The 20,253-nt window shown below is 52.4% G+C and overlaps 1 protein-coding gene across 2 annotated transcripts in view; it reads left to right on the forward strand.

The window, feature by feature from the left end:
• Window positions 1-20,253, forward strand: part of NPHS1 (NPHS1 adhesion molecule, nephrin) — a 494,360-nt gene that overhangs the window by 439,850 nt on the left and 34,257 nt on the right. For both annotated transcript variants that reach the window (XM_069604883.1, XM_069604882.1), the window contains 2 exons: window positions 1,657-1,681; window positions 4,102-4,219. In XM_069604883.1, the coding sequence (XP_069460984.1) occupies window positions 1,657-1,681; window positions 4,102-4,219 (143 nt within the window). The remainder of the gene's footprint in view (window positions 1-1,656; window positions 1,682-4,101; window positions 4,220-20,253) is intronic.

Below are 20,253 nucleotides of genomic sequence, written 5' to 3' on the forward strand. Positions count from 1 at the left end.
CAATGACTTACCCGCTGAGACTCTCTTAGAAGGAGAGTACACTTTGAGAGAAGCAATCCAGATGTTTCTGCTGTCAGGTGTGCTGTCTGGTGGGCGCTCCAAACTGGTGGGCACCCAGAAGGTTTTGAGGTTTCCCAACAGGGGGTTATCCGAGAGAGGAGTCCTTGGAATAAAGAGCTGATTCTGGTGGAGTTGGAGAAAGTAAGGTCGTTTCAATTTTGGCAGATTTCAATATCTGTATTTCGTGATTGCTATAGGCAAATCCATTTGAAGAGGAAAGAAATTCATATTATGAAAAGAGGAGTATTCCCAGCCAAATTCACAGGTCCTGCTGTGGTTTCTAAACTTGGGGTTCTGAATAATGGGGCAGTATTTTGTTTTCCTCCAGTAGGGCTGTTGAGGACATCCCTAGATAGCACGAAAAATGATGAGGGTGGTGAGAGTGGTAATGTGGCATGAGCTGGAATAATATGAAAGCCAACGTTTTGTGTGGTATGAAATTCTATTCTGCGCTAGGTTGGCATGAATGCCTGGGGTGAGGGCTGATCAGATAATCTGAGAGACCTCTGACTTGACTGTTCGCATCAGTGACTTTTCCAACCCCATATCCACCCTTCTCGTCCCAGGTGTGACTGAAAATTGGGAGCTAGAACGACATTCCTGACAATATGTGTCTTGAAGTGGGTTGCATCAAAACTAAAATGAGAGCTTCTGCTGGGTGTTCGTTTTGGTACACAGGGGACTGTGCGTTTATTTGTTTAGTTAATGCAAGCAATGTTCGTGTATTTTTCATGTTATCTGATGAATAGATTCGATAAAAGGAATACTTTTAGCAAAAAATACCAATAGTAAAAATCCCTTGATCAAAAACATATTTGTGTTGTTTAAAACCCCCACAATTCTCCAATTTCACAAATCTCCCACAACGTGGTTTTTTCAACAGCACCTGACCAATGGTTAATCCCAATGCATACAGAGAACAGCGCACAGACCTCACCTCGCAGCACTAGGTTACTGTTAAAAGTTGGTGGTTACCCAGACCGTGCACAGCCCTCAGCTGGTCTCCAGCTAGGTCCACGCTTTAAACAATCAAATAAATAAAATAAAACAGCATTATAAAGTCATTAAAAAAGTTATGACCTCCAGAACCCCAGAGATATTTGTTAAAAGCTAAAGGGAGCCGAAAAAGTGAAATGGTTTTAGGATGGAAAAGAGAGGGGTTTCTTTGAATGTCACCTCGCTCCTACCTACACAAGAAAGAAAGAAAAATGGCACCCATGAAAGGTTAGCAAAGCGGTTGGAGGTTTGCGAGTGGAATTGTGCATGTTGGCCAATTCAAATGTAATAGGTATACAAGTTAGATCACCAAACTTATTTTTACCACATTCTTTTTTTACCATTCCATTGTCATAGTGGCTCATTGCTAATTTTTTTTCCAAATTTATTTTTCTAACCCAGTTTTTAAAAAAAATAAAAGAAACGATGTGGAATGTTGTTCAATTGTTCTTTCTCTTTCTTCTACTTCCATGTTTAAATGGTTATTTTTTCTTCGTGTGCACTGTGAAGCTCTTCATTGTGTACACTTTCAATAATACATTGTACATTCACTGAAATTCAGATGCTCTGATAGTCGCTTACATGTCTTTTCTTCTGTAGGTGACAAAGTGAAGAAAGGAGACAGGTGAGAGAATGGTGGTGTCATGCGGAGGGTGACGTGATGGCAAGAGGCGGGATTCTATATCGATCACGCCTTTCCTTTTTTAAAGGATGATTGTGGGACGTGTCATCTATGCACATCAGCTTCAGTTTAAATTCATGATATTACAAAGTGACATGCTGCTAGTCCTTAGCGACGTTGCATGCATTCCTTAGCATGGAATGAGGAATGGAGGCCTGTGTGCAGTTTTGAACGTTATCAGTGACCAAGTGGGCTGGATCACAGAACATTCCAAAACACCTGCTGCCTTGCTTTGAGTTCAGTTTGAGACTGTGGATTAGGTATTGTCCAATTTGACCTAATGCCAATTTGACCTACTCCCATTTGACTGCATCTTTTTGACCTAATTCGGTAGGTCAAATGGTACACTTTAATAAAGAAATAGTTGTGGGCTGGGGTAAGGGAATAGGTTGAGGTGGTGGAAGTCGGGTGGGGGGTTGCGAGGAGTCTCCCCCACATCAGGAGGGATTGCAGGGGGTCTACCTCTGCAGTAGGTCAAAAAGAATTCCGTCAAATGGACAGTAGGCCAAGTTTTTTAGGTTAAACAACCCATATCCATGGATTATATGTGCATCTAGAATACAAGCTGATTCTTTCAGTTCTAAGGGATGTATAGGAGTTTGGGGGCACTTAGGCAAGATCTCCAACATAGGAGCAGGGAGGCTGTCTTAGTGTTACATTGTTCCTAGGCTCAAAGCGTGCAAAGATGTCCAGGGCCCTTTGGCGTGTAATGGGTAGGGGTACACCTGGTTCTTTGTGCATGTGTGGTCCTATTGACTTTGGTAGCCATGTGTATGGATTTATCATTGAATGCAGTAGAAGTAGCGAGTTGGCTGAGATGGTACTGTGGAAGGACGGGGTCACTTTAATATTGTGGTGGTCAACAAACGTACATATAGGAAGCCAGCGTACATGGTTGGTGTAGAGCAGTGAGTAGTGTAAGTTATGGGTTTGATGGTTTAAGTCAACAGCAGAATTTTGCAAGCTGCGGTTGGTGAACTATGGCATACTTTTGCACAAGGTAGGCTGGGGCACGTTATTAGAGTTAAAAGAGGTGGTGCAGTGGTCGTGAAGGTTGGAGCAGTGAGGCAGGTGTGGATCAGGGCAATGGTAAGGTGTGGTGTGTAAGGCAGTGGCGGGTTTGGGTAGAGTGGCAGCAGAGCGAGACAAGGCGAGGTCATGGGTTTGGCGAGGTCACGGTAGGGTTGGATGGAATGTTAATGCCCTGATTGATGAAGATGAGTTAATGTTAGATAGGGTTGCAGATTACATGAACGTAGAGTTGGATAGTTGAGTGTGCAGGGACAAGAGGAAGAGTTAGGGTGTTACGGTCAGCAATCTAGGTCAGTGGCTGATTTAAACCTATTGTGGCAGCAGCAATGTGTTGAACAATGTCATAGGCAGAGTTGGCATGGCCGCTTGCAGCAATAGTACTGCAGGCTCAGGAGTTATGGGTTACTTGGATCGAATAATGTCATGTTAGGATAATTACTGAAAAACCAATGGGTGGAATAATGACCCGGTTGGGGTGGAATGCCTAAATGTCATGTTAGGATAATTACTGAAAAACCAATGGGTGGAATAATGACCCAGTTGGGGTGGAATGCCTAAATGAGGCACGGGTAAGATCATTTGTTGCCGGGGTAGGAGTGAAATAAGTGTTTCTTAGAACAGTAAAAGGTTTGGGGTGGTTCTGTTAGATGAGTGATTGACAGTATTGGGAGCCATGGCAGCAAACCTTTGGTGGTTGGCCTGACGGGTATAGAGTCAAGTGAGTGTTGGGGCGGGAGTATTTTGGAATCAAGCATGGCAGGGATTATCTGTAAGTGTTTGGTAGGTCAGCGGCATGCCTGCATGTACCGATTTGCACCAGTCGATTGTTGTATCAACAGGACAACTGGGCACGCTGAGGCCGAAGGATTAGGTGATGAAGGGCTACAGTTCAGGTGGTTGGTTGGTTTTATTTTTAGTGTGTGTGTTGTTTTTATTGTGTGTGTGTGTTTTATTTGTAGTGTGTGTTGTTTTTAGTGTGTGTATGCATTGTCTTTTCAGTGTGTGTGTTGTTTTTAGTGTGTGTGTTTGATTTTAGTGTGTGTGTTTTGTGTTTAGTGTTAGGGTGTGTGTGCGGTTTGTTTGTAGTGTGTATGGCCTTCGCCTTTAGTGTGAATGTTGATTTTCATGTGCAAGCTATTGTAGTTCTATGATATATCAAGACAATACTTGTCAGATGATGATGATGAAGATGGCTCCCATTGCGGGTGAATGGAAATGAGACTCTGGCTGAATCGGCAATGCCCCGTCACCCTCTGCCCTGCTATGTGCAGGTTTGTCCGCTATGGTCTTCACAGTCCTAACCACAGATTATTCTCCCCCTTTTTCTTCAGCGACCAGAGAACCGCCCTGAACGAGTATGGTGAACTCATCAATATTGGAGCGAAAAAAACACTGCTCATCGACAGTGGCTCCGAGATCAGCTCCGTCACCTATGGGAGCTACCAGGAGGTAAGGGGAAATAGTATGGGAAGAAAAATAAAGGAAAAGAAAGAACGAAATGGTAAAGGCCCTGAATCCATGCGAGCTATAAAGAGGCGAGAGTGGATAAGGACAAGGATAGAAGAGCATATGAGGGGATGAAGAAGCAATTCAACTCCTACAACAGGTGGCAACTATGTGGAGTCAATAAGAAAGGGGATGTGGGTGAAAAGAGAGAGATGCAGCTTAAATAACAACCACAAGGTCATGCAGTGGGAAAACGTATTTTCTCCACTGTCCAAATCATTAAAACGTAGTGAGAAGATGAGGATCGCAAGCCTCATCTAGTTCAGGACAACGTTCAATGCTCTCTTTAAACAAGCATTTCCCAACTCAGACACACATGTTACGCCGTCCCATGGCTTACTCTAGGGATGTGGACTGTGGAGACGATGGGGTCTGGGGTACACACTCGGTTGGCCACCCAAGAGGCATATAAAGGACTCCCAGACCTTTGTGTGGAGCCTCTTCACCAGCTAATTTGCCACCAGTCCAAAGACTCCCTTATACATGTCAAGGGTAACCAGTGGTCTACCATACTCAGGAGTGTCCTAATCGGGGTGAACTTGCCAGGAATGAAGTTGATGTCGCAAGGCCCATGAAATGTGCTGTTGAAAATGGTCTAAGTATCTCGCAACCGGAATCTGGCAAATTGATCCCCTGTAATCACAAGTCCACGTTGGAGGTTGTCCCCCGAGCCCAGGATATTGTAATTGATGACTGGCTTCAGTGGCAGAATTCTGCCAAACTCCGCCCCACCGGTGCTCACAGGGCCCTGAACAGAAGGAGCTCAACAGCCCAGGCACGAGGAAAAAAACTTGCGACTTGAACACATGAACTGAAGAGGTTGAATACTTTTTGGATGCCCGCTGCGACAGTGTGTAGGAATGCAGATGCAAGAAGCCGGACCACAATAAAGTAAGAACAGACTTGCACACCTGCACACAGGCCAACCCACCAAGCAGAAACAACTGGGAAACTGCAGTCCCCTAACAAAAGGGTCAATGGAACATTCTACTCCATGGCAACAAACAGGTCGAATCAATGAAACTTGTAAGAAACCCACAGGCCCTCTACTGTAGAAAAGGAGGGGTGGGAGTCGTGTGGAAGGCAGGAGTTGAAGGCAGATGGTGGAAGATATGGTGTGGGGGAGTTGGGGGGAGGAGGAGCATAGGTTAAGAATAGAGAAGGAAAAGAACAGATCGTAGGGGAGAATGAAGGTGACAGAGGAGAGACAATGGAGCAGTAAGGGGGAGGAGGAGGGACATAAATGAAGGTGGGAGAGTGGAAGTAAATGATTCAAGAAAGCAGAGTAAGGAGGACGTGGAGACAATCCTCAGTAAAAGGGAAAGGATTGGAGTCAACAGAGTGGGAGATAAGGGGCACAGAGGAGGGGGAAGACCAGCAATAAAGGGGATAAGAGCAGAATGGGCAGTAGATGACGTCACTGAAGAATAGCAGTACAGAGGAGGAGAGGAGAAGGTGAAAGAGAATGTGGAGGAGCAACCAGAAGATGGGAAAGGAGGAGAAGCCAACCATTACAAGGGAGGATACGAAGAAAAGAGAGGAAAAGGGAATGGTGTAGGAGGAGCAGAGAAGAACGTGACGGGTCATCTAAGAAGAGAGTTGGATAGAGAGTCAAAGGGAAAAAGAGGATGTGAAGGTCCAACAGAGTGAAAGGAGTAGTAATAATGAGGCAGAAGTGCACATGGAGACCAGCACCTGGAGAGAGGGATGGCCGGGACCTGAGCTCTAATAGAGAGTCCTAGCTTGGTGGAGAAGTAGTACCCAAGGAGGCTTCTTACCAAGGTCAAGGGGTTACCCCTAAAAAAAACAGATCGCATCGCAATCCAGCAGAGTCTTAAAGAGTCTTGCGCCTACTCCTTGTCTAGGCAACGAAAGTCACCACATGTGGTGCCGCTAATGCTTAGTAAAGAAGAAGTGTGACATCCTGATAACAACAACAACAAAACAAGCAGGAGATACAACAGCCAAGAAAGAAGCGCAGGGAATCGCAAAAGCTGTGAACGGCTTTTCACCTGCTGGGAAGGAGTCAAAGGTAGAGAGGGAAGGATTGAGGGACATAGTGCTATAGAGAAGCCTTAATTGTTTAATTATTTTCCTTTTCAACAAAGTTACCTTACTCAAACGGAATCCCTTAGATTTTTGTTTGTACAAGTAAGACCCTTGAACTATATAGATGTTGGCTTCCTGGCACAGTGTCTGGCTCATGGCCAGCTTCACTCTCTTCTGGCTGCTTTGCACATAGTGTTACTAAGAGGGTAATTCATAGAAATTCGCACAAAAGTGGCGCACGCGGCTGGCGCACAGTGTCCCCGTGCGATACACTGTGCCAGCCGCGTGCGAAAAAATCCTTTTCATCACACAGCGTATTCATGGATTTTAGCCTCCAAAACCAGCCATGGTGCAGAGTGGCGCAGCGACCCTGCAGCAGCGCCAGTTACGCCCCCAAGAACGCCCTCGTGCAAGGAAAAGCCTTCAAAATTCCCAAATCATCGCAAAGGGCTGCGCTAACCCTGGACCAGTTCACAGGGCTGCCAAACAGCAAACGCCAAGTAGGGAATGTGTATTTCAGTCGTTCTCGGGAAGTTTCACACGCGATTGTCCTGGGTACGTGTACATCAGGGGTGCGCGGGAAGTAACACACGCGATTCCATCAGGGCACGTGTATTCCAGGGGTGCGCGGGAAGTATCACACGCAAAAGCAGCAGGGTACGTGTATTTCAGGGGTGCGCAGGAAGTATCACACGCTATTCCATCAGGGTACGTGTATTCCAGGGGTGCGCAGGGAGCACCACACGTGAATTGCCCGTGTGGGTCCTCCCAGGTGTTCCCTCTACACCCTCCATGGCCCCTGCAGGCGGCCCACACCACAGGGGACTACCCTGCACATGTCCCGCAGGCAGCCCATCCACCATGCCCATGCCCCCCAGCCAACCCACATGTCACCTTGCACCACTGCCCACCAACGCATGTCCCTCTGCACTCCCACCCCCCAGCATCCAGGGGCACCCTCCACCAGGCCCCCACTCATGTCCCCCATCATCCCCACCCCCCAGCAGTGCAGGGCACCCTCCACCAGGCCCCCACACATGTCTCCCATCACCCCCACCCCCCAGCAGTGCAGGGCACCCTCCACCAGGCCCCCACTCATGTCTCCCAGCACCCCCACCCCACAGCATCCAGGGGCACCCTCCACCAGGCCCCCACTCATGTCCAACTCATGTCTCCCAGCACCCCCACCACCCAGCATCCAGGGGCACCCTCCACCAGGCCCCCACTCATGTCCAACTCATGTTCCCAGCACCCCCAACCCCCAGCATCCAGGGGCACCCTCCACCAGGCCCCCACTCATGTCCCCCATCACCCCCCAGCAGTGCAGGGCACCCTTCACCAGGCCCCCACTCATGTCTCCCATCACCCCCACCCCCCAGCAGTGCAGGGCACCCTCCCCCAGGCCCCCACTCATGTCTCCCATCACCCCCACCCCCCAGCAGTGCAGGGCAGTCTCCACCAGGCCCCCACTCATGTCTCCCAGCACCCCCACCCCCCATCATCCAGGGGCACCCTCCACCAGGCCCCCATTCATGTCCCCCTGCACCCCCACCCCCCAGCATCCAGGGGCACCCTCCACCAGGCCCCCACTCATGTCCCCCTGCACTCCCACCCCCAGCAGTGCAGGGCACCCTCCACCAGGCCCCCATTCATGTCCCCCTGCACCCCCACCCCCCAGCATCCAGGGGCACCCTCCACCAGGCCCCCACTCATGTCCCCCTGCACTCCCACCCCCAGCAGTGCAGGGCACCCTCCACCAGGCCCCCACTCACGCCCCCCTGCACTACCACCCCCCAGCAGTGCTGGGCACCCTCCACCAGGCCCCCACTCATGTCCAACTCATGTCTCCCAGCACCCCCACCACCCAGCATCCAGGGGCACCCTCCACCAGGCCCCCACTCATGTCCAACTCATGTCTCCCAGCACCCCCACCCCCCAGCAGTGCAGGGCACCCTCCACCAGGCCCCCACTCATGTCTCCCAGCACCCCCACCCCCATCATCCAGGGGCACCCTCCACCAGGCCCCCACTCATGTCCAACTCATGTCTCCCAGCACCCCCACCCCCCCAGCAGTGCAGGGCACCCTCCACCAGGCCCCCACTCATGTCCCCCTGCACTCCCACCCCCCAGCAGTGCAGGGCACCCTCCACCAGGCCCCCACTCATGTCCCCCTGCACCCCCACCCCCTAGCATCCAGGGGCACCCTCCACCAGGCCCCCACTCATGTCCCCATCACCCCCACCCCCCAGCAGTGCAGGCCACCCTCCACCAGGCCCCCACTCATGTCTCCCATCACCCCCACCCCCCAGTCCCCACGTGTCCCCCCGCCAACACGTCATCACAATCCAGATCCCAGGCTCCTTTGCCCACCCAAATCACACCCCACACCACCTCAGTCCAAACACCCAACCAAGTTTTCCATCCATTCAAAATTGAAATACCCATTACATGATAGATAACAAATGAGCAGTCCGTCAGACCCACACAATGGCAACACATGACTGTGAAAACCCACATTGTGGCAGGCATGAAACCAATGAGAGAAGTCCACACATTGAAGTAAGAAACAAAAATGTATTACAGTGTAAATGAAGTGAATGAAATGAAAAGAAACAATAATGGCAACAAAAATCAAAATGCTGCATGTCCACCAAAATAATAAATAATGAAAATGGGAATCCAAAATAACCGCAATGAAATTGTGTCCAAAGTCACCGTCCAACAAAGCAAATCCAAAGGGAAAATAAAGTGAAAATCCATTGCTCCATGGTGAAAAAATAATAAAAGATGAAGGCCACAAATCCACTGTCAAACTATGTACAAAGAGCAAATCCAGGGTCCATGATCCCAACTATGGAAATGAAACCTACAATAAAACCCACCCAACTAATAACTATATACAAAAAAGTGGGGCATAGTCCAAGTGCCCCAAATTAAAAAAAAAAAAATTAAAACCTAACACTAATTAACTATATACAATGGCAGCGGGCTAGTCCAATGGCTCACTTCTGGATGTTGCGGGGCAGGGCATCATCGAACTCCTGCTCAATGTCCCGGAGGCGGTCCTGTTCCATGGCCCCGAGGGTCCGCAGGGACGACAACATGTTCTCCTCCAACTCCCTGCGGATTGCCTCGAGGCACTCGGCCCGCCTGAGGGCCCTCCGCATGGAGTTCTCCGCCCTGACCATCGTGAGCCGTGCCTCTTCTGCCCGCTGCCGCTCCGCATCTATGGCGTGGCCCAACCGCTGCCACATGGAAGACACTTCCCGTCCTGGGTCCTCCTGCCCTGCGGCTGATGCCTGCCCCTCCGATGTCGAAGGCCCCGAGCCATCGTGGCTCCCACCTACAGCCTCCTGCTGCTGCTGCTGCTGTCCATGTGCCCTGTCCGATGGTGCCTGCACATCCTCCTCCAGCTGGGGTGCAGTTGTTGATGTGGCCACCCCTGCTGGACGTCCGACTCTCGACTGTGGCAGGGATCTGTTGTCCACCAGCCTGGCCGCACGGTCAGAGCCAGCTCCACAGGGCACCCAGGTGATACATGGGTGGGAGGATGGCATGGAGGACGACTGGGGAATAGGGGGTTCCATTGAGGAGGGGGTCGGAACAAGGTCCAGGAAACGGAGGAATCCGGCCATGGTGAGCTGTCCCAGTGGGTCAACGCAGTCAACGAGCAATGCGAGAAGACGTGCAGTCTCATCATGGAAAGACTGCAGGTCAGCTCGCATGGCCCGTTGACGCAACGCCACCCCACCCTGGACAGGCTCAACCTGTTGCAGGATAGCCACATCCGCAGGGAGAGGAAGGCCAGTTGGTGTAAGCCAATCCCCTCCCTGAGAACGGGTCTGGAGGTAGGCATCCCTTCTGGTGCAAGATGATGCAGTGACAGGAGCAGGGACAGGATTGCACACAGGCACCTCCGCGGCAGCCTGTGCTGCCACCTGTCCCTGGTTCTGCACTGCACCACTAGCACCAGTGGAATCCCCACCTCCAGACCCCGTCTCTGTTGCTTGCACAGCCTCCTCCTCCACCAAACCCCCCACCAACCTGGATGACTCCGTGCCATCTTCCTCCGTTGGGCCCTGTGGGGTCCCAGCTGCCCCTTCTGCTGCCGAGGAGTCCAACTCCAACCTCCGCCTCCTGGACCTCCCCTCGGCAGCTGCGGCCTCGGACGCGGCACCGGACTCCTCACTCCCTGACGAGATCACAACCTGGGAGGGGAGCCGGACCTTGCGTCTCCGGCTGGTGGTGCGACCCCTGCCGCTGTGCTCCACAGCACCTTCTCCGCCCTCTTCATCAGTTGACGCTGCAGACAGGGAGAAATAAAACACAGGCATCAGGGCACTGTATAATGGACTCATAAACACATGACAGTTGTACATGAGTGGCATTGGCAAACCTCAGACATGCCATCACAATCCCCAACACACATGTCATTTCAACTTGCACACATGAGCTATACCACAGCCATATCGCAACAGCCAGCACCATCCATACACATACAACAGCATGAGCAGGCAAAGGTGAGCCAGACATCACATGTGACACAGGGAGTGCACTACACATGCATACACACCACCACACTTGCATGCATGTGTACACCTCCGCCAACTGTCGCAGTGTTCAGATCAGCATCCATGTCACACCTGCCAATCATTCTTCCACATCCTTTGCCATGCAAGCCTACACACACAAGCACCATCCATGTGTCACACATGAGAGCCCTTGCAGGTGTCAGCCTCACGGCCCTGTACCCACCCCATACTTGGCCACATAAAACCACATGTGCAACCTGCACACTCCTGCCACACCACCACACGCACAGCTTACAATCAGTATGCATGTACACTTACCGCTCAACTCCAGACAGGTCTGCCTCTCAAGGACCTGGACGTGGAGCGCTGGGCATATGCGTTCCAGGACCCTCATCTGATCTTCCGACAAGTGGCCCCGGTGCCCCTTAGCATCCTCTGCTTTCAGGAGGCGCCGGGCCTTCTTGAGGGTCCTGGACCTGAAGTCCTCCCAGCGCTTCTTCACATGATGGAATAGTCGGACTGCCACCCCCTCCACGTTGATGGCAGTCACGATGTCCGTCCAGATCCGAGTCTGTCCTTCTTTGTCAGTGCGCAACCTTCCAAAGAGGGCATCATACTGCCCCAGGACATGCTCCACCAGGACACCAACTTCGGTGGCAGTGAAGCTGGTGCCTCTCTGCCTCGCTGGCCGGGGGTTGCCACTGGTGCCAGATGTTGCAGTGCCCGACATGGCAACCCCAGAGGCAGGAGTGGGTGGGCAACTGGGCCCTGGGGCTGGGCTGTGGAGCAATGGTATCCCAGTCGAGAGTCTTCGGTTCCAGCAGGGGTGGTCACAGCAACAGCACCCCTGGCTGATGTGCAGGCAGCAAATGGCAGGACACGTGGGCAGCAGGCAGTCAGGCAGCAGCAGATGGCAGGTGGGAGCATGCTCGGGGCTCTGGGGGGCAGTAATTCAGCCTTCTGGGCAGGAGCGTGGTCTTCGTTGTGCTTAGGCGTGGCCAGCTTGATACGGAGTGATTTGGCACGTGAAAATCCAGCACGTCTGCGTGTAATTCGAGGAAAGGCCCTTAGCGCGTAAGCGCGTCAGCACACGTATGTTAATTCATTGGCCCGAAGGCCACCAGGCGTGTCTATGACGTCACGCGCATGGCTGTAGAGAATGGCGCGTGTAAAAAAAAAAAAATATGCGTCCGAGTGTCAAAGCGTGTAATTGGTGGAAATGGCCTCAGCGCGTATGCGCGTCTGTGACGTGTGTATAAAAGGTACGTGTAGAACACCATTTCCTTGTACGTGCTTTTCGTGGAGAGCGAGTGGGTGAAATCTGTACTTCTTGTCGGTTCACACACGATTTACTTCACGGCGTTTCAAGTTCGTACTCCCTGTTACCTCTGACAGCTTTTTCTCTTTTCCTCTTTTTCCTGGGCCTGTTTCCTCAAACAGCGTTCCCTTCTACTGTTGTCCTGTCTCCTCAGACAACGTACAATTCTTCTTTTGGTGGGGGTGTTGCCAATGCGCACACGCGCATCTTTTTCACGCTTTTTTTCCTGGCAGACGGTGAGTCGCGCACGTATTCAACATCTGTGCTTGCCTCGTGTGTTGCGTACCCCTTCAGAGGTCATTCTAGGCTGCGTGTGACACGCATACGTTCATTCTTGTGTTTCTGGGTGCCATAGCGTAGTGCAGGTTTTTTTTTCCACACACGTGGTCTAGGAGGGGTTGCGTGCACCTTACTTCCCTTTTTTGGGGTGCCTGTGCGTTGCGTGACCCATCATCTTTCCCCAGGGGTGACATACAGCCTTGCTAGAGCACTAGGGTACGATTACCATCTGGTACCCAACCCCTTTGACCCCCAATTGCCCAGGACAATAGTTCACAGCGACTCCCATACGCACAATAACATCAGTGCCATGGCTGGGAGGCGAACAAGCCGTAAGGGTGGCAAAGGTGGCCGAGCCCCAAGTGGTGGCCGTGGTGGAACCGGTAGGGGACGTGGCCGTGACTTGCAGGGTGCCCCTAGCCCACCATGTGTGGAGGACCAGTCAGGGACACCCATGCCCCCCCCCCGGTTGAGGGTAACGTGGCTGACACCATTCATGCTCAGCCCTTGTTGGACCAGCCCACTGTGGAACCAGACCTGGCACAGGGTGACTCCATGGCTGACTTCCAGGTCAGCAGGTCTAGGCCACGTGCGCCGGTGCACGTTGGTGTCATCAGGCCACGTGGATCAGGGGCAGCTAGGTCATCTGCTGCCCCGCGTAGGCAGGCTGGGGAGGCTGCAGGGGCAGCTGCGGCTCCATCCACCCCACCTCTCACACACCCAGCCAGGACAGTGTCAGTCCTAGTCCATCCTGCTGACATTCCCCCTGACACCATCACACTTGAGCTAATGCCTGCACCAACTCCCATTCTGAGTGTGCAATCCCACACTCCTAGTACAGAGTCCACCGGGGCTCCTGCCCCTAGTGTCCAGAGCGGCGTAGGACACTCAGGATCCCCAACACCTTCCAAGCGGAAGAGGAAGAGTGCTCGTCCAGTAGAGGCTGATGCCCCAGACACGGCTACACAGTCCGGCCCGTCAAGGAAGCCCAGCTTCAATGAGGCCGAACTGAATGCACTTGTAGAGTATGTGTCCGCACATGACCGCTAAAATGGTGATTGTTGCAGGATCCAAGACCACACCTGCACAACGTCTGGCACACTGGCAGACCATCGCGGACATCATAAGTGCCCTTGGAATTGTGAGGCGCACAGCTACTGAATGCTACAAGCGATGGAATGACCTGAAGCGCAGGGCAAAGAATAAGCGGGCCTCAAGTCATGCCGCTACTCTAGTGACTGGAGGTGCGTCTCCAGCAGAGGACATAGAACTCACTCCACAAGAGCATGTTGCTGGGACCTACGTCACAGAGGAACAGATCCAAGGCGTGGGAGAACTGGCAGATTACGAGGCAGCATTGTCCGGTGAGTGCACATGCATGTGTGTGTCATCCATGTGCATGGTGTGTGTGTGAGGGCTTCTGTTTGGGTGCCAGGTGAGGGTGTGTGTGCCTGAATGGTTTGGGTCACCCATGTGCCTCATCCAATACATTCTGCGCACCAGCATTTGGGTATAGCAGTATCCCTTCTGCCAACAGTAGACATCTAGCCCAACACCACACCAGTTGCCCTTGAAGTGTCATCTTGCCACAACATTGTTGCTTATTTTTCTCTGTTTATTCAGGCAGATTGTTTGCATTCCACCACTTTTACTAGGCATTTCTCAGTCCTATTGTCACATGTGGTACAGTGGACTGACTGTGTTTCCTGGATATCATTTGTTTAGACATGTCCCTGTGCGATAGGACCATTTTGGACTGGCAGCTCCAGGTTAAACATTTGAACCATTTCAATGAAAAAATCAATTTCAATAGCAAACTAGACTGAATGAACAATTGGTGCCCTCCTCTCCCTCTTCACGGCTAGGGTACATGCCATCTGTGTGATGGCATGTGTATTTGACCTGCCAATCACAGGCCAATGTGTGATGCCACTGCTAGGCTGCATGCAGCAAATGTGTTCATCTTCCATCTTGGTGTCATCAATGTGTGCCATCTGCCTCCCCTTCACACGCAGTGATGGTGCATGCATGGGAGGGTTTTAGTCATGTGGGACATGTGTCAATCAAGTAGTGTTTCTGTTGCTTCTCAGCCCTAATTGTGTGCCATAGTGCTAATGCGTGTTTCCATTTCTTTTCTTTTATGTCTTTGCAGGGGATTACGCACTTGATACTGCTGGGGTTGTGGAGATGGTGCAGACCCAGGAGGGGTCTCAGTGCCGACCGACCACCAGTGAGGGACGTGGTGTGGTGGTGGGTGAGAACCCACAACTGCTGCAGATCGTGCTCTCAAGGGGTGTCTCTGGGTGCACCTCCCCCGAGCTGTATTCAGGTGTCGATTCGGATGATGAGACCTATGTGCCGTCGCAGGGGAGTGTTCCTGGGAGGGATTCTGTTCTGTCCGACCCACCTGCACCAGGGTTAGAACCCTCAATGGGGATGTCAGTGTTGGCAGGTACGGATGCAGGGTCACACTCTGCAACATCTGATCCTGTTCCTGGGCCAGCAGATCAGAGGGGGAATGCAGTTCTGCAGCCTCAGGCAGTGCCGGCACAGCAAGGCGCAGTTCGCCTTTCCCCAGACATGTGTGGTGCCCGCCGACGTGGTGGCCGTCCGCCACCTGGCAATACCGCTTGGGAGCAATCCATATACGGTATGGCAACCCAACAGGCCGCATCATCAGAGATGATGGCTCAGGCCATGGATAGGGTGGCCACTTCCATTGTCCCCCCAGAAAGGCTGATGGAACGACTACAGCAGGCAACAGACTCCATCTGCCAGTCACACAGGGAGGACATGTTGGCGTCCGACAGGGACAGGTGGGTGGCACTGGCGACTCTGCGGGAAGCCATTTCCATAGAGTCCCAGGGCCACAGGGAAGCCCTGAGGGTGGAACTCCGTCACCTCAGGACGACTCTTGTTGAGCTTGAGGCTTCAACAAACACAAGGACAGAACAGCAGCTGGAGCGTCTCACACATATGCTCTCAGCTGAGATGCAGGCAACTCGTGAGGAGGTCCGGTCATCCCGTGAGTTATTGCATGGGGACCTCCGCACGATTATCCTCCAGAACCAGACCTTCCAGACCTGCATGCTTGCTGCCATGGAGGACCAGACTAGGGCTTTGCGTGGGCTGCCTCCCATAGTGCCACCACCTCCTGAGGCAGCTGCAGAGGGTGAGGAGAGCGACAGTAGCAATTCTCCCACAATAGGGTAGCCGTTCAGGCCATGAGCCCATGGAGGTGTTTTTTTTCCGCAAGATCCACACAGGTGGGTTTTGGTGTGCACCCTGTCCTCGGACCTCCTGGGTGGCCTCCCCCACCCCTCTGGGCCCATAAATGGCCATTTTTTTTTTTTTTTTAACTTTTGATTTTTTGGACAGTGTGTTGCCTTGTGTGGCTACCGTGGGCATACGCTGTATTGTGGCTGGGCACATGCAGGCTTGTCATGAATTTGGGTAAGATGATTGGGTTTGTGTGACACACACCCCTCCTGCTTCCCGTTTCCATGGGCTTGCAAAGGGTGTGCCCAAGTGACATTGACGTACACGGTGACGTTGGACTCCCATTTGATGTGTGGGCAGTCTGTAGTCAATACTGTGTATACATTCCTAGTGCATATTGTTGTTGTATTGTACACTGCATGATGTATTGATATGTGCCTCTGCATACATCTCATCCTCCTAATTTGCAGGTCCATTTCTCATGTCTTCACAAGGCGGTCTACTTTGGAACTCGAGACCATGTTGTAAGCAGTGCACCTACACTTTTGCGTGGCGCTAACACTGTCTACTTGGAAGTGTTCGAAGTGCTGGCATTATCACGTAGTGAGGCTACCAATTCTTTAAGTCTGTACTGTCATGTTTAAGGTAGGTTGGAGGTTGTGTAGGTGATTGGTATTCTTGGTAAGTATTTGGTAATGTTTGTTGTAGGTCCTGCATTACAGTGAACATTTCATGCGTGGCCAGTTTCTATTAGGGACACTGTAGTTGGTGACACTTGGGGCATGTTGTGGTGATTAATTTGTTTGCTCTCACATTGCATGACATGCCATGGTGTGTTGTGTGGCCGTGCCGGGGAGGGGTTGGGTGACATGGCACTGTTCTCATGTAGTATTTTACAAGTGGGTATTCATTTCTGCTGCATGGAAGTGTCTTTTGATGACACTGCATTGGTGGTGTTTGTGTAGGTAGGGATGCACACATTGTGACACTTCCACATGAACAATCTCAGGCTGCTATGGTTTTGACAGTTGACTGTCCCTTTGTTCGTCATAATTGTCAGGTCGAGTCATCATTGATTATCAGATGGTATGTGCCAGGGCTGTGTGCCCTCCACAGGGGTGTGATTTCTATGTGAAGTAATTAGCCACCAGCTGCGTACGGGCTGCCTCACCCTGTGCCCTTTCCCCTCCCATGCGCAGCGGGCGTGCATGTGGTTGGGGATGTGGGGGCACCACCATGTCCACAGCCAGGCCCCAGCGTGTTGCAACATTGTGCAGGACACATGCTGCCACTATGATCCTGCACACTACTGGGGGCGCATATAACAGCTGCCTGCCAGAACGGTCAAGGGAGCGAAAGCGTGACTTGAGCACTCCGAATGTGCGCTCCACTATGCCCCGGGTTGCAATATGGGCTGTGTTGTATCTTACCTCGGGAGGCGTGATGGGGTTCCGAATTGGCGTCATCATGTGGGTGCTCAGAGGGTAGGCACTGTCCCCTGGTGAGGAGGTGATGGGTATCATTAGTGGGGTAGTGACATGACTCTGCATCTGACATGCATGCATGTGCAGTGGCATTCATATTCACCAAGCAGCCATGTATCGCCATGCCGCCCAGCTTCTAGGTCCCGGTTTAGGGTAGACATTTGGTAAATGAAGCTGTCATGGGTGGACCCTGGATAGTTGGCATATACTGAGGTGATGATTCCCTTGGCATTACATACTACCTGCACGTTGATGGAATGCCAGTGCTTGCGGTTCCTATAGATGTGCTCAGATGCCCTGGGGGGACGTAGTGCCACATGGGTGCAGTCAATGGCACCTAGCACTTTGGGGAATTGTGCCACACGTAGAAATCCAGGGTGGCAGCCTGCCTTTATGCAGGTTTCCTGGGAAGGTATATGTGCCTGCGGACTGATGGGTGTGCAGCGATGATGTTCAAGACCTGGTGTAGGCAGCATGACTGCGTGGCCTGTGACACCCCACCCACTATGGCACTTGTCCGCTGAAATGATCCAGTGGCCAAGAAGTGCAGTACATTAAGGACCTTCTCAAGGGGGCTGAGTGCTTGGGAGCACAGGGTGGGTGATGTGAGGTCCTCCTCCCACTCACTCACCAGGTCCAGTATTATGTGGAGGTGGAAACCTGTACCTCCCATACACCTGGTCATCAGGCATCCCAAAAAGGCTGGTTCTGGGTGTGAAAATTCGGGCCCCCACTATCCACCTCCTCCTCCTCCTTTGGTAACCCACAGCCACTGCTGCTAGGAACGGTATATTCATCCTGGCGTCTGAGCTTGTTGTTTGTTTGCGCGCACTTTTATGCTGCGCGGGTCGAAGTACGCCTGCTTCCTGCTGGCGTACGTGTTTCCGGATTAGCATGTTTTTTTGTGCGCATGCCTTAGCCCCGTTCAATTCCATGGATACGTGTTGTTGGCGAGCGTGTAAAACTTCCCGCGCACCCCTGTAATACACGGACCCAAGCAAATCGCGTGTGAGAATTCCCGCACACCCCTGTAATACACGTACCCAAGCAAATTGCGTGTGAGAATTCCCGCGCACCCCTGTAATACACGTACCCAAGCAAATCGCCTGTGAGAATTCCCGCACACCCCTGTAATACACGTACTCAAGCAAATCGCGTGTGAGAATTCCCGCGCACCCTTGTAATACATGTACCCAAGCAAATCGCGTGTGAGAATTCCCGCGAACCCCTGCAATACACGTACCCAGGCCAATTGCGTGTACGCGCACTTTCATCCAATTACACGCAATGATACTCTGACGTGCAGTGTTTCCACGTGTGCTCTGTCATCACGTGCTATGAGGGAAACACCCGCGCGCGTCACGTCACAGACGCGCTGAGGGCCTTTGGTCCAATGGAATCGTATATGCGTGCTGACGCGCTTACGCGCTAAGGCCCTTTCCTCGAATTTCACGTTGACGTGCAGGATTTTCACGTGCCAATTCACTCCGTATCAAGCTGGCCACGCGTAAGCACACGGAAGACCACGCTCCTGCCCAGAAGGCTGAATTACTGCCCCCCATAGCCCCGAGCATCCTCCCACGAGCCATCTGCTGCTGCCTGCCTGCTGCCACTGTGCCCCGCCATTTTGTGCCTGCACATCTGCCATCTGCAGGGGTCCAGTTGCTGTGTCCACCCCTGCTGGAACAGAAGACTCCCAACTGGTATACCATCACTCCACAGCCCAGCCCCAGGACCCAGTTGCCCACCCACTCCTGCCTCTGGGGTTGCCATGTCGGGCACTGCAACATCTGGCACCAGTGGCAACCCCCAGCCAGAGAGGCAGAGGGGCACCAGCTTCACTGCCACCGAAGTTGGTGTCCTGGTGGAGCAAGTCCTGGGGCAGTATGATGCCCTCTTCGGATCGTCACACGCCAACAAGGAAGGACGGGACAGGATCTGGGACGACTGGTGGTTGCCATCAACGCGGAGGGGGTGGCAACCCGCAACATCCAGAAAGTCAAGAAGCGCTGGGAGGACTTCAGGTCCAGGACCCTCTTGAAGGCCCGGCGCCTCGTGGAGGGGGGCCGGGGCTGCATGAGTACCATCCAGGTGAGGGTCCTGGAACGTGTAGACCCAGCGCTCCACGCCCAGATCCTTGCGAGGCAGACCCGTCTGGAGTTGAGCGGTAAGTGGGCAAGCATTGCTGTGTGAGACAGGGCATGTTGCAGTGTGCTGGTTGACTGATGCTTGCCTGTATGTGTGACATAGGCCATGTACACATGTATGTGTGCAGGGACATCATGGTCATGCATGTGAGACCAGTAATGTGTGAACCACACGGTTGGTGCATGTGTTTAAATGCATCATGGGGAGCCCTATGCGGATTGGACACATGAGAGCATGCCAGTCTCTGTTCCTGGACATGGGTGGGGGTGAGGGATGGATGCTGATGCCATGTACATGTATGGTATCCATGTCTGTGTGTCTGACCTGCGTGTCTGTGACTTGTGAATGCCATGGATGCATGACACATGTCTGTGACAATGTACAGATTCACAGATGCTGCCTAGTTATCCTTGTATCCACTGTGTCTGGGGTGTACAAGGCCAGATGGATGAAATTACGTTGATGTGTGTGCATGTGATAGGCATGACCCATGATGCATGTGAGTTCCATAACAACATTGTATGTTTGGAGAGTCCCTTGGACATGTATGCAAATGTCCATAGCATGTGCCATGCCTGTTACTGCTTGTGTTTTGCCTGCACTGACCCATGTGTTGTGGAGGGACATGATGGAAGTGATCTTTGACAGTGCCACTCATCTGCTATTGCTTCCTGTCTAGGGGACCATTGTACAGTACCCTGATGCTTGTGTTCGATGTCTCCCTCTACACAGCGGCAAGTGAAGAGGGCGGAGACGGCGCTGTGGAGCAGAGCGACGGGGATGCCCCCACGGCTTCAGCGGAAGGGGTGGGTGAGCCCCCAAAGGGGCTTGCAACGGCAGAAGACGATGTGGAGCCATCCAGGTTGGTGGTTTCCACTTAGGAGGAAGAGGCCGCTACCGAGGCGCACATGGGGCCTGGTGTGGGCATCCCTGCTGGTGCAAGTGGTG

Source organism: Ambystoma mexicanum, chromosome 1p (assembly GCF_040938575.1).
Source record: "Ambystoma mexicanum isolate Mex_15411 chromosome 1p, UKY_AmexF1_1, whole genome shotgun sequence".
NCBI classification, from domain to species: domain Eukaryota; kingdom Metazoa; phylum Chordata; class Amphibia; order Caudata; family Ambystomatidae; genus Ambystoma; species Ambystoma mexicanum.